Genomic DNA, 15,234 nt, shown 5'->3' with positions numbered 1-15,234 from the left:
TTCTGTTAAAGATAAAATAATTGCTGTTATTCACGTCATGTGCAGCTTCTCGAAGGTTTTTAGTCGAGCTTCGGATTGGCACATAGGCAGTGGAGTTGATTCAGTCGTCTCGCTGTTGGAATAGGAACATGGCAGCGTATCAACAGCTTTCCACATGGCTGAGGAGCCATTTTCAGGATCCACTCTGCTCCCCCCACGCGTGGAAAAGATGCACAAAGGTGCCTGAAAACATAATCTGTTCTATCCCCAACTCATCTCCTGCAGTCAGAAAATCAAAGTTAAACTCAATTTCAGAACCTGAAATGTATGAACCCTCACGGAAAATGATCATAACAATCGACCGGAACGAAGATTTGCCTGTAAGTTCAGGCACTTTCAACGTCACTGCCCTGCAACAGACCCAAAGAGCAGGTAAAGGGCAGCTGAAGGAAGATGGCCATAGTTACACCTTCTTCTGGAGAGGAAGACCCGAGGATCAGCCCAGCACGCAAGGAATTCGTTTCGCCATCAAGAATGAACTCGTCAACTGACTCTCGGAGTTTCCTGTTGGCCTTAATGAGCGTCTCGTGACCCTCGGTCTGCACTTGCCAAGAACCAGCAGGCAATAGCTGTGAGTGCCTCTGCCCAACTCTGGATGCACTATCACGGATTTTCCTGGACAGCGGACTATACCATCTTCAATCTGGATAAATCCCACCTGGATGTCCGGGCAGTGGGATTTGCCGCGATTGCTGGCATGCCCTAGCTCAAGGGGGTGATTGACGGACACAACTCCCGCTCATCGGGGATTCCCTTCATCAATAGGAAGAGGTTCCATTCCCTGAATGTACATAATGCCCATCTGCACCCAATATCCGGGCAGTGTGCACGACTCTTACATCCTGGCGCACTCAGCGGTTCTTGCCACTTTCGAGTCACTCCCCCAGCTGAGAGGTTGGCTGTTGGGTGACAAGGGTTACCCACTGAGGTTGTGGCGAATGATGCCAGTCCGAAGGCCCCAGACGGAGGTGGAGAACCATCACAACAACACCCAGTCATTGCCCAGGAGCATCATCAAGCTGTGAATTGGCGTCCTCAAGATGTGGTTCCGGTGCCTAGTCTGCTCCGGTGTAACCCCAGGAGGGCCTCCAACGTCATGTGTCCTGCACAACATCATGCAGCAGACGGGAGACATACTGGGGGAGGAGGAAGAACAACAGGTCTATTCCGGCAAGGAGAATGAGGACGATGGCCAGGAGGAGCCAGGCTGGCAAGGGAGGCCGTCCAACGTGTGCTCCAGGGACATGTGGGGAAACCAAATCACCTCCTGGTTTCCCACCTAAGAGGCCTAGCCAGTAGCAGCTCTGCCATTCTGGTCCACCTCTTCATATTCTTCCCAACACCCCACCCCCACCCCCAACCCGCTTCCAAGTGGGGCCCTTTCCCTATAGTCACTCACCTCCCTCTCTGTCCCTCCTCCCTTCACTCCACGCCAGCTACCCCTCTCCCTTCCGAGGTCCTTCCAGCATCACTACAGTGTGTTGTCCCTGGGTTGGCAGTATCAGCGGGTCTTGTCATGATTTATTTAGATTTCCAGAAGGCCTTTGATAAGGTGCCACAAAGGAGATTGTTAAATAAGTTAAGAGCCCATGGTGTTAAGGGTAAGATCCTGGCATGGATGAAGGATTGGCTGACTGGCAGAAGGCAGAGAGTGGGGATAAAGGGGTCTTTTTCAGGATGGCAGCCGGTGACTAGTGGTGTGCCTCAGGGGTCAGTACTGGGACCACAACTTTTCACAATATACATTAATGATCTGGAAGAAGGAACTGAAGGCACTGTTGCTAAGTTTGCAGATGATACAAAGATCTGTAGAGGGACAGGTAGTATTGAGGAAGCAGGCGGGCTGCAGAAGGATTTGGACAGGCTAGGAGAGTGGGCAATGAAGTGGCAGATGAAATACAATGTGGAAAAGTGCGAGGTTATGCACTTTGGAAGGAGGAATTTAGGACAAAGACTATCTTCTAAATGGGGAAATGCTTCGGAAATCAGAAGCACAAAGGGACTTGGGAATCCTTGTTCACGATTCTCTTAAGGTTAACGTGCAGGTTCAGTCGGCAGTTAGGAAGACAAATGCAATGTTAGCATTCATGTCGAGAGGGCTAGAATACAAGACCAGGAATGTAGTTCTGAGGCTGTACAAGGTTCTGGTCAGACCCCATTCGGAGTATTGTGAGCAGTTTTGGGCCCCGTATCTAAGGAAGGATGTGCTGGCCTTGGAAAGGGTCCAGAGGAGGTTCACAAGAATGATCCCTGGAATGAAGAGCTTGTCGTATGAGGAACATTTAAGGACTCTGGGTCTGTACTCGTTGGAGTTTAATGATAATAATAATCGCTTATTGTCACAAGTAGGCTTCAATGAAGTTACTGTGAAAAGCCCCTAGTCGCCACATTCCGGCGCCTGTTCGGGGAGGCTGGTACGGGAAGCATGAGGGGGGATCTTATTGAAACTTACAGGATACTGCGAGGCCTGGATAGAGTGGACGTGGAGAGAATGTTTCCACTTGCAGGAAAAACTAGAAGCAGAGGACACCATCTCAGACTAAAGGGACGATCCTTTAAAACAGAGATGAGGAGGAATTTCTTCAGCCAGAGGGTGGTGAATCTGTGGAACTCTTTGCCGCAGAAGGCTGTGGAGGCCAAATCACTGAGTGTCTTTAAGACAGAGATAGGTAGGTTCTTGATCAATAAGGGGATCAGGGGTTATGGGGAGAAGACAGGAGGTTGGGGATGAGAAAATATCAGCCATGATTGAATGGCGGAGCAGACTCGATGGGCCGAGTGGCCTAATTCTGCTTCTATGTCTTATGGTCTTGTCCACAGGGCGGAGGAGGATGATGACTCACTGTGAGATGAGTTCTGGTGCTCCTCATCGTTTGACAAAGTCTGACTCCTGAGTTCAGGACCACCTTCCACTGTCCGCCCAGGTGATCCCTGCGTAGTGCTGGCCATTTCCGCACGGGCCCATATATCGTTTGCAGGAGGAGGGGGGGAGATGGTGAGCGGGGCAGATTCACACTCCAAGGCAGATTCACACTTCTGACCCTGTTCCCTGTCACCTCTGAGGGTGACCCAGGGTGGACTGTCCCCCATGACATCCTCCAGCATCCACACCCCACATCACCAACCTCCTACACCTCCACCCAGCACATCCCTCAACCTTTCAGACAGAGGATTGAGGCGGGTCACAATTTTGGTGCAAAGGTGTTTAGTCATGATTATTTACAGTTTTGTGCCCTGACACCTATCTCTAACCAAAGCTGCACCTGTGCCAACTCAACTGGTGTCCAACTTTCATATCTTACATGGTGTGCCGCTCCTTCTAGCTGTAACCCAGGACAGCACATCAGACGTGGAGGTGGCCTGCTGTGTATCTCGCTCACTGATGCAAGGTGCCTTTGCCGGCCGTCTTCTGGCGGGCCTGGACCTGGTTAGGCCAGGCCGACTTTCTGGTGTCAAATGTGATGAGGTGCCACCTTCTCTGCCTGATACTGATCAGATGCATCAGTGTCAGGTAGGGGGGATTCAGAAGTGATGAGGTGTCCCGGCACCTCCACTGCGGGAGGCACCGGCATGGCCCCATCACCCCCTCCTCCCTCAGGGTGTTCGATGGCTCCCGGGTTGCTCCATGGGACAGAGGTGAGGCCGGAGTGCGCTCCACAGGCTCCAACCAGCACCTGGCGCTGCCAGTCCTGGAGGCTTCCCTTGTCTCAACCAGGGTCATGATGCCCTCAGCCATGGAGAACCGAGACTGGGACATGTCCATCAGTGGGGGAGACCTGTCCCTTACTGCCTCGGCCATGTCCCTCTGTAAACGTACTGGGTCCCTCTGGGACTGTGCCAGGTCTCTCTGTGTCTGGCCCAGATCAGTCAGCGCCTTGTGAGTGCTCTAAGCCCTCAGCTATGGTCCTTTGTGACTGGAGCACCGCTCCAATGTCCATGACTTCCTGTGACTGAGCTCCCCTGTCCCGAGCCTCAGCCATCAACAGTGTGCCCCAAGTCTTGGATGTCTTGACCCATGGCTGTGACTTTTCCTGGTCGTCACTCGTTCAATGTTGGCCTGGGTACCACGCATTGTTGGCACCGTCTCCTGTGCCTGAAGGGGGTGGGACTCCTCCAACATCACCTGCAGGTGCTGGAATGTTGCTGACATACCCGCCTTTAAACACTGGTCCTGTTTCTGCATCTCTACCAGTGATGGGATCTTCCTTTCCAGAAGCAATACACCTGTCCGGACTACAACTGGTTCCTGGAATCGGGCAGCCCTCCGACTGTCCACTCCCTCGGGAGTTTCTATCTCCTCCTGATGTGCTTCAGAATGTGTGACGTGTGCACCGGATGGTGACGCAGGAGCCTCTTCACTAATATGATGCACCGAGTGTTGGTCGCTGTGTTGGTGGGGGGTGCTGGTGACAGCAGCGTTGAGAAGTCGGTGTCATTTCCGCACTGGTCCTTCGGGGTGTGCCAGGGTTGTGGCTGAGGGTGAGGTACCCCAGATGGGCCGGTCTGGTCTGATGGTGATCCTGCAAGACAGAAGACAAGACACATGGTGAGATCTCAGGAAGGAGTGGTCTGGGGGACAGGGGTGACTCACTTGTTATCGGGTCACTACTTTACATTAGGAGCTCACTTGGTTGTCCCATTCCGACCTCTGCCTGGGAGATAGCCTTTCTTCCACCTCTCCGGCTAGCTCCATTGCCCTCTGTTTGGCGTGGGTGACAGCCCTGAGGTCCGGCTCCCCCCCTCCGGTCTTCCCCCACTCCCAGCCATCTTGGGGGAGACATAAAGGACATGGTGAGATGCTTGGACATGTGTTACACAGGGGTTCTGTAGCTTGTGGCCAGTGGTGTAACGCACCTGGCCAAGGAGGAGAGCACAGGTGTTGGGGTTTGATGCAGGGTAGATTGTGAGGGCGATGCAGTCAGATGGGGTTCGATTGGCCTCCAGGGGAGAGGGAGTGGTGAGGAGCGAGGGCTCTCCTTTCAGTTCTGATGAAGGGTCTATGACTCGAAACATTGGGCGGGATTCTCCGTCCCGCAGCACTAGATTTCTGCGCGCGCCCCCAGGATTCTCCGTCTCGCCAGCTGGCCAATGGGGTTTCCCATTGTGGGCAGCCCCACGCCGTCGGGAAATTCCCGGGCCTGGGTGGGCAGAGAATCCAGCCCATTAACTCTTTCTCACCTGAGAGATGCTGAAAGACTTGCTGAGTTTTTCCAGCCTCTGTTCTTACAAGGGATGATTTTCCTTGTGGAGGAGACTAGATACGGGACACAGTTTAAGATGGAGATTTGGATTTTTTCTCTCAGTGGGTTGTGAATCTTTGAAACTCTTTCCCAGAGAGGGGTGGAGGCAGGGATCTTGAATAATTTTAAGGCAAGTAGTCAAAAGTTATCTGATGCAGGTGGAATGTGGAGTTGAGACCACAATCAGATCATTCATGATCTTATTGATCAGCAGTACAGCCTATTCCTGCTCCAAATCCTATGTCATAGTTAATGTTGTGTACATGATTTCCAAAAGACATTTGGTAAAGTGTCAGGGAATAGGTACAAGAAAATCTTATGTACTGTACAATAACAAACATGAAATGCAATGTATATAAAACTGAAAATGCCAATAAAAATATTTGTTTTAAATGAAAAGTTTGAGCTCAAGGAACAGTGGCATATTGGATATGAAGTTGGCTAAGTGACAGGAAATAGAGAACAGAGGTGTATTGTTGTTTCTGAGTTTGGTAAAAGATTTAGAGTGGGGTTCCTCAGGGTCAGTATTGTGACCATTACATTTCTTGAGCTATATTAATGACTGCAACCTGGCTGTACATGGCACAATTTCAGAATTTGCTGATGACACTAAGTTTGGAAGCAATGTGAATTGAGAGGAGGATAGTGTAAAACTTCAGCAGGTAAGTGGAATGGATGGACAAGTGGTAAATACAAGTTAATACAGAAAGTTGTTAAGTGATTCATTTTGGCAGAAAGAATGAGGATAATAAAAATAAAGTCAAGGATACAATGGTTTAGCACTGGGCTAAATCGCTGGCTTTGAAAGCAGACCCAGGCAGGCCATCAGCACGGTTCAATTCCCGTACCAGCCTCCCCGAACAGGTGCGGAATGTGGCGACTAGGGGCTTTTCACAGTTACTTAATTTGAAGCCTACTTGTGACAATAAGCGATTTTCATTTCATTTCATCAAAGGTAGTCCAGTGGACAGACTATGGAGTCTATCTCCACCATTATTGAAGGTGGCAGGGAAAGTTGAGAAAGAGGTTAAAAAGACATGTGGATCCTGAGATTTGCAACAGGGGAATAGAGTAACCAAAGCAAGGAATTCCTGATCAACCTGTGAAAAACAATGCTTTGGTTTCAGCTGGAATATTGTGTTCAGTTCTGAACACCACACGTTAGGAAGGATGTGAACATATAGAGGGTGCAGAAAAGATTCATGAGAATGTACCAGGATGAGGAACTTCAGTGAAATAGATTTGTTGGAGAAGGTATGACTTCCTTCATTGGTGAAGAGAAGGTTGAGAGATTTGATGGAAGTATTCAAAATCATGAGGGTAGCAGAGTAGCACAGTGGTTAGCACGGCCGCCTCACAGCACCGGGGACCGTGTTCAATTCTGGCCTTGAGTGACTGTCTTGTTTTTTAAAATGTATTTTATTACAAACAGGTATCAAAACAGGTTACAACACACAAACACCCCGGGAAACATATCCCCCAGCAATCAACTATACAGTCTGTACAAATGTTTCCCTTTTTCACCTCCCCCCCCCACCTCTGCCCTCCACGACGAACAGCTCCTCAAACAGTCACAAACATTCCCCCTCGGGTCACTGTTTGTGCGGAGTTTGCACTTTCTCCCAGTGTCTGCGTGGGTTTCCTCCGGGTGCTCCGGTTTCCTCCCACAGTCCATAGATATCCAGGTTAAGTGGGGTTACAGGTTACGGGGTTAGGGTGAGGGTGTGGTCTGGGTAGGGTGTTCTTTCAGAGAGTAGGTGCAGACCCGATGGGCCAAATGGCCTCCTTCTGCATTGTAGGGATTCTATGGTTCTACGGATAGAGTAGATCAGGAGAAACTGTTCCTGTCAACAGAGGAATAGAAACCAGAGGACACAAATTTAATGTGAATGACATAAGGAGCAACAGCGACATAAGAGAAAACAATTTTACGCAGCAAGTTGTTGAGATCTGGAATAGAGTGTGGCAGAAGTAAATTGAATTGTCTCTTTTTCAAGAGAATTGATAATTATGTGAGGAGAACATAGATCATAGAATTTACAGTGCAGAAGGAGGCCATTCGGCCCGTCGAGTCTGCACCGGCTCTTGGACAGAGCACCCTACCCAAAGTCAACACCCCCACCCTATCCCCATATCCCAGTAACCCCACCCAACACTAAGGGCAGTTTTAGACACTAAGAGCAATTTATCATGGCCAATCCACCTAACCACCTAATCCACCAACATATTTGTTGGGCCACAGAGTAAAGGCTAGGGACTGGGGCCAGAGAGCTGGCATGAATATGATGGACTGAATAGCCTCTTCCTGTGCTGTAAACATCCTATAATTCCACATTATCAGTGATAAAATTACTCTTTAATTACATAATTTAGGTTATAATTATTTATGGTGGACTTCGATTATAAATAAATCTCATTTGAATTTTTGCTGTAATGTTCTTTCTAAGGTGCTGATTGACTTGTCTAATACCTCACACTTTGATAACACACTGAGGTGGTATCTACTGAAGGACCAAGCGGAAAGTATCGACCATGCAAAGCCCCATTCTGGACAAAACAGCCAGCAGTCACCAAAACACTCAGTTATTAAGAGTCGGAGCCATGGTATCTTCCCAGATCCATCCAAGGGTATGCAACACTTATTTCTTGTTTCAATTGTGATAAAATAAGAGTGCTTAATACATTTGCAATATCATTATCAAATACTGGGAAACAAGTTTGTGTATTTGAATATGAGTGCCACTAGTTTAATTAAATTGAAGGCAGTTACACTGCAAAGCTCAAAACATCAATAAAGGAGATGTGAAAGAAAGTGGTTGAAATGGCAATGACCTACCAGGGGACTAGGAATTTACATTAGGCAGATAAGAGAAGTGATTTTAAAGTTGACTTTTGGTTTTCAAAAGAAACAAACACAATTGGGAGATCATAAATGTGAGCCAAAATAGTAAGTTTACTTTATAAATATAAGAGCCATTAAATAATAAAACAGTTGATCAATTCTGGGAAGTGGAACTTCTGAAAGACGATAGAAACAATAGAGTAAAAGTCAAAGAGGAAAAAAATATTTAAAGTGAGACTACAAGCTGTTGGGTGTTGCTTGATCTTAACCAAGGCAATGTGTGCTGAAGCCAGACCTGTAAACATCAGTTTTCCACCCTCAGAGAAGAGAGCCAGTGTGAGATTTCCCTGAAAATTAGAAAATCTACAAGGATTATTGCCTTAAAAAGGCATTTTAGTTCTAAGTTTATTTAAGCCAATGTCTTGCAGGAAATGTTGCTAGAAAAGCAGTTAACTGCTGAAAGTTGTTCTCATATTTTTAACAGTTATTTTCTTTTTTCTTTAATAAATGTTTAAATTTAATATTTAATATCATTACAAGTGGTCAGAGGGTTATACCTCCTCATAATATACAAATTGCAAACCATTGTGGCAGCTTGTTTGAAGTTTCCCTTTGGGATTTAGGCAGCCAGACACTTTACCATTTGCCATGCCCTAACATTTAGAAGTTTTTTTAATCAATTGACAGGATATGGGCGTCGCTGGTTAGGCCAGCATTTATTGCCCATCCCGAGTTGTCTTTCAGAAGCTAGTGTTGAGTTGCCTTCTTGAATCGTTGTAGTCCTTGAGTGTAGGTACATCCACTGTGCTGTTAGGGAAGGAGTTCCAGTATGTTGCCCCAGCGTCAGTGAAGGAATGGCAATATATTTCCAAGTCAGGATGGTGAGCGATTTGGAGAGGAACCTCCAGGTGGTGGGGTTCCCAGGTATCTGCTGCTCTTGTCCTTCTAGATGGGAGTGGTCGTAGGTTTGGAAGGTGCTGTCGAAGGAACCTTGGTGAGTTACTACAGTGAATCTTGTAGATGGTACACACAGCTGCCATTGTGCATCGGTGGTGGAGGGTTTGAATGTTTGTGGAAGGGGGAGCAATCAAGCGGGCTGCTTTGTCCTGGATGGTATCGAGCTTATTGAGTGCTATTGTAATTCCTTTTTTGTTGATACTTCTGGCTATCTCATGCATACGTATTTTATGCCATTGCACTGCAGAAGTTTTTCTCTTTCATTGATTGTCAAAAATAGTTAAGAGGATTAGTAGCCAATGGAAGAAAATACATCCCTGTACAATGAGATGCATTTTCATTCCAAAACTAAGAGAATACTTTGTAAATCCAGCATTCAGTAGAGAATTGAAAGAAGATCTGAAACAGAAATAGTTAACTCCATGTTTAGAAATGTTTCCAGATTGAAATGTATTATTTTTTTTAGAAAATATTTTATTGAAGCATTTGTAATTTTTGAAATGTATTATTACAATTACAAGATTCTGGGATGGTTTTTAGATTTTAGAATTCCTACAATGTAGAAGGAGGCCATTCAGCCCATCGAGGCTGCACCAACCTTCCAAAGGAGCACCCTACCTAGGCCCACTACCCCACAATCCCATCTAATTTGCACACCTTTGGACACTAAGGGCTAATTTATCATGACCAAACCTGCACACCTTTGGTGGGAGGAAACTGGAGCACCCGGAGGAAACCCACGCAGACACGGGAGAACGTGCAAACTCCACACATACAATCACACAAGGTCGGAATAATAATATAATAATCTTTATTAGTTTCATGAGTAGGCTTACATTAACACTGCAATGAAGTTACTGTGAAAATCCCCTAGTCGCCACATTCCGGCGCCTGTTCGGGTACACCGAGGGAGAATTCAGAATGTCCAATTCACCCAACAGCACGTCTTTCGGGACTTGTGGGAGGAAACCGGAGCACCCGGAGGAAACCCACGCAGACATGGGGAGAATGTGCAGACTCCACACAGACAGTGACCCAAGCCGGGAATCGAACCTGGGACCCTGGAGCTGTGAAGCAACAGTGCTAACCACTGTGATACCGTGCCACTCTCAATTTGAGTAATTTGAGGAACCTGGTCAGCTTGGCTGAATCGATTTTTATAAATAATATTATGACAAGCAAAGGAGTCATAAGACAAACTGCTGCTCGTATTACATTGTTGATGCTATCATATTGAAAAATTCCATATTCTGTCAACCTTTCACAAAATAACCATATTATCTGATTTTGCTGAAATAAGAAATTTTCCAACTCCATTGAGTCCAACACTGTTGGGCCAGGTTAACAATCAGGTTAATAGTCATTCACCTGAGGAAGGAGCTACGCTCCAAAAGCTAGTGATACAAAACAAACCTGTTGGACTTATTCCTACTGTGCTCACCCCAGTCCAACGCCAGCATCTCCCAACCAGGTTAATAATGGAAAAAGCCAAAAATGAGATTCACACTGGGCCCAACCATTTGCCATTCACCGGTCCATTCCCAATGCCAAGATCCAGATCTCGCCTCAAAATGGTGAGAAACACATTAAGCTGAATTTGGATTCATTTAAATCTCATTTGCGAGATTAAAGTCAAATGCAGCGGCTGTTCAGGAGTGACCTGACTCCCCAGTGAGAAGTCAAATGGGCGTAGTTTGTTACTCCTTCATAAAATGGAAATATGGTGCAATGGCTACAGAGGAGTAGTGAGGAGGGGAGTCGCCGTCACCATTTATCATTGTACACCTCAAGGGCACTGGGGTATTTGCCCCAGTGCTCTGAGGAGGGTGAGGTTCTTCAAGCGGGCTGGGGTTGTTCAGAGGGCTGGAAGGAGTCACTTCTTGTCTGGTGGTGGGGGGTGGTTGCATCTGTGAGGCTTTCAAGCCACAGTAGCACAGTGGTTAGCACTGTTGCATCGCAGCGCCAGGATCCCGGGTTCGATTCCCAGCATGGGTCACTGTCTGTGCGGAGTCTGCACGTTCTCCCCGTGTCTGCGTGGGTTTCCTCCGGGTGCTCCGGTTTCCTCCCAAAGTCCCAAAAGACGTGGGGCGCGATTCTCCAAAATGGAGGCAGAGTGTTCGCGCCGTCGTGAACGCCGTTGCGTTTCACGACAGCGTGAAACGGGCGTGGGCACTACCGATTCTGCCCACGTGGGCAGCACGGCGTGAACCGCTCCAGCCCCCCTTCCCGGTGCCAACTGGGCACTGCGCCAACCCGCGCATGCGTGGGAGACTTCCTCAACGTGCCGGCCCTGACGTAACATGGCCTGGGGCTTCAGGGGCTGGCCGTGGAACAAAATAGGGCCGGGGCTGGAGCGGGCGGCCCGCCGATCGGTGGGCCCCGATCGTGGGCCAGACCCCATCGGAGGCCCCCCCATAGTGAAGGAGCCCCCTCCCCCACAGGCCGCCCCCGACCCTGCATGCAGAGCTCCCGCCGGCTGCGAGCAGGTGTGGACGGCGCCGGTGGGACTCGGCCGTTTCCACGTGGCCGCTCGGCCCATCAAGGCTGGAGAATCACCGGCCTGGCCGTGGCCCGCGATCGGCGCCGCGCCAAACGGCCGGCACAAATGGCGCCGATTCTCTGCTCTTCGGAGAATCGCGTGCCGGATTCGGGGCAGCGTGGCACGGTTGCGGCGATTCTCCGGCCCAGAGCGGCTCTCGGAGAATCCCACCCGTGATGTCAGGTGAATTGGACATTCTGAATTCTCCCTCTGTGTGCCCGAACAGGCGCCGGAGTGTGGTGACTAGGGGCTTTTCACAGTAACTACATTGCAGTGTTAATGTCAGCCTACTGGTGACAATAAAGATTTTTTTTTAAATTATTAACAGGATGGGGTTCCACTCCCTGAATGTTCAGATCATGTGCGACCATCGCCTTCAGGATTATGTATAATAATATATTATTATACATAGTAAAGGCCAGCAGCGAGGGTTCAATTCCTGTACCAGCTGAGGTTATTCATGAAGGCTCCGCCTTCTCCACCTCGCCTGAGGTGTGGAGATCCTCAGATTAAATCACCATCAGTCAGCTCTCCCCCTCAAATGGGAAAGCAGTTTCTGGGACTGCGGCGACTTACATAATCTCTAGATTCTCATAATATGAGGCTGCGTGTCATTCAGCTCTACCCCCCGATCCAGTTCTACTCCCCAAAACACACACACATCACACCGCCCCTTCCCCGACTAACCTCTTGCCCCCTTCAAAGGTCGATGTGACATCACTCTCAGGGTGATGGGCCTGTGTCGGCACTGAGTATGCAGCGGGACCTGGGTGTCCTTGTGTACCAGTCGCTGAAGGTAAGCATGCAGGTGCAGCAGACGGTAAAGAAGGCTCATGGTCTGTTGGCCTTCATTGCGAGAAGCTTCGCGTACAGATGCAGGGATATGTTGCTTGCAATTCTACAGGGCCTTGGAGTATTGTGTGCAGTTTTGGTCTCCTTCTCCTTAGGAAGGATGTTCTTGCTCTCGAGGGAGAGCAGCGAAGGTTTACCAGACTGATTCCAGGGATGGCGGGACTGTCATATGAGGGGAGATTGACTAGGTTGGGATTGTTCTCGCTGGAGTTCAGAAGAATGAGGGGGGATCTCATAGAGACTATAAAATTCTAACAGGACTGGACAGGGTAGATGCAGGGAAGATGTTACCAATGATGGGTGTGTCCAGAACCAGGGTCACAGTCTGAGGATTCAGGGTAAACCCTTTCGGACAGAGATAAGGAGACATTTCTTCACACAAAGAGTGGTGAGCCTGTGGAATTCATTACCACAGGAAGTAGTTGATGCTAAAACTTTGAATATATTCAAGAGGCGGCTGGACATAGCGCTTGGGGTGAATGGGATCAAAGGCTATGGGGAGAAAGCAGGATTAGGCTATTGAGTTGGATGATCAGCCATGATCGTGATGAATGGTGGAGCAGGCTCGTAGGGCCAAAAGGCCTCCTCCTGCTCCTATCTTCCTTGTATCTATGCATCTATGACAGCAGGTCCCTATTCACGAGTGGAGAGCGATGATCACTCGCTGTGGGGAAAGCTCTGGTGCTCCTCAGATCATGGAATCTGACTCCTTTCTGCTGACAGCGCTCACACCCATCCTCATGACAGAGTCTGCAGTGGGGGCTTTTAATTTTGGACCACTGGGGATTGAGTGGGTAGAACAGGGGGTGGGGGTGTGGGCAGGTCCACTGTGAAGATTAAATTTATAGAGGCTTCACGTGTTTCAGGTTTTAAATGTTTTACTGATGAGTATTTTAATGTGACAGATTTCCGTTGCCCCTCACTACAGATAGTGAAGCCCATTCAGTGCTCCTTGTGGTGATATGCATCACTGTAGGTACACAAAGGGTTAATGTACATACACTATACCTAGCTAGACACTAGAGGGAACACCAGAGACATGACACACAGACAGTCAACCAATAGGTTAGTAAGATAGGACACAACCAATGGGTATTCAAGTTACACACAGAGGTGATGCTACCACAGGAGGGCATTACACCAACCCATATAAAAGGACACAGCACACATGCTCAGTCTCTTTCCAGTGGAGACACTCAGTGGGTACAGACACAGGGTTGATTGAACATCACACCCACCACGTGGATTGTAGCAGACTGGTTCGTCAGTCTGAGTAGCTACAGCAGGATTAACAGTAGCGTCAAATTCAAGTAGGAGAGTTGTTAATAGTTTAATAAACGTGTTGAAGCTATCTCCAAGTCTGAACCTTCCTTTGTCAGAGTGCACATCAAGGAAGCAGCTTATGCTACGTCAAGAGCATAACAAAACATGGTATCCAGGAATGGCTGTTTAAATCCATATAGTTACAATTCAGCAAACAGTGACAACCAGCAACAGCAGCCAGGCAAGATGATCGAGATCCCGGTTTCACAGCAGCTCAGGTGCCACGGCAATCTCAGTGCAAACTGGCGGGCATTCAAGCAAAGGTTTGAGATCTTCCTGGTAGCAGCCGACCTAGAAGATGTGGCCAATGCTGAAAAGACAGAGCTTCTGCTCACCATCGCGGGTGCCAGAGCAGAAGAAATCTTCAAAACATTCAAGTTCTCCAAAGGGCAAAACAGGAGCGACTTCCAGGCAGTCCTGAACAAATTCGAACAATACTGCGAGGTAAACACAAACAAACCAACAGAAAACGGTAAGAGAGGCGGTAGTGCTCACCACGAGGCCGAGGTCCCGGAGAAACAAACAACAATTTTGATCGTTGGCCATCGTGGAAAAGGTACCGCGCATGCGCAGTTGAGAGAAATGTGCAAAGTAAAGGAACAGCGGTCTGCGCATACGCAAGCGCTTCCTACGCACCATGTCACAAGCGTTGTGATGTCAGAGGCCCCGGACCACGCCCACTTAAAGGGGAAATGTCCCAAAACAAAGAAAAAAAAATTTAAAGCCTCACGACCAGATTCTTTCACCTGGAACGACAGCACAATGCCTGAAATTCGACCAGGAGCTGAAAGTAACCTCCGCAGAACCCTGCAACAAGCAGTAAGCACCGCCCAAAGAGATGATACAGTCCTTGAAGACTATGACTCAGACCTTGAATTCTTCTTTGGGCATCGCGAGTCCAATGCCAGCTCCGTCACAAAACGTAATGATATGGTCCTAGAAGACTACGACTCAGACGATAATTTCATCATTGGAGATGGCGACTCCAGTACCAAATCCAAACCGCAATGAGGTGTGTTCTACAGTAAAGAATCCGACACAGACGCGGATCTGTTCTTCGGATTTGAGGATCTTCAGCCCAGCAGATATGACATCCCGACTCATGAGTGCAGGATTATGCTGCGGCCTGACACCAAGAGACAGAGAGCGGTACAAGCCCACAGAGAGCGGCCTGCTGCCACACAGAGACTGGTCCACGCACCGCGAAGGGTCCCCGACTCCACACAGAAAGCAATGAAAGACTTCACAGTGAGACAACTGCACGTCTCCACACAAGAAGTGACTCCAGTGACACAAGCCTCCATGGAGAGCTCATGGACAGACTCCACAATAGAAGCAACGCAAGACTCCAGAGCGCAGTCCTTGCATGAACAAGAAGTGATGACAGTTTCCACAGAAAGACCAATGCACGATTCCACACAAGGAACGCTGCAAGACTCCAC

At 48.5% G+C, this 15,234-nt stretch overlaps 1 protein-coding gene across 6 annotated transcripts in view; it reads left to right on the top strand.

Annotated features, from left to right (window-relative positions):
• The window catches only part of pcloa (piccolo presynaptic cytomatrix protein a), a 633,232-nt gene that overhangs the window by 509,344 nt on the left and 108,654 nt on the right, over window positions 1–15,234 (top strand). For all 6 annotated transcript variants that reach the window (XR_011934010.1, XM_072470931.1, XM_072470933.1 and 3 more), the window contains one exon: window positions 7,727–7,907. Coding sequence is in view for 5 of the 6 variants with exons in the window: in XM_072470931.1 (XP_072327032.1) it covers window positions 7,727–7,907 (181 nt within the window). In the remaining variant the exon portion in view is untranslated. The remainder of the gene's footprint in view (window positions 1–7,726; window positions 7,908–15,234) is intronic.

This window comes from Scyliorhinus torazame, chromosome 13 (assembly GCF_047496885.1).
Source record: "Scyliorhinus torazame isolate Kashiwa2021f chromosome 13, sScyTor2.1, whole genome shotgun sequence".
Taxonomy (NCBI): domain Eukaryota; kingdom Metazoa; phylum Chordata; class Chondrichthyes; order Carcharhiniformes; family Scyliorhinidae; genus Scyliorhinus; species Scyliorhinus torazame.
Note: the sequence above shows the minus strand (reverse complement) of the source record. Positions and strands in the feature narration are given on the sequence as shown.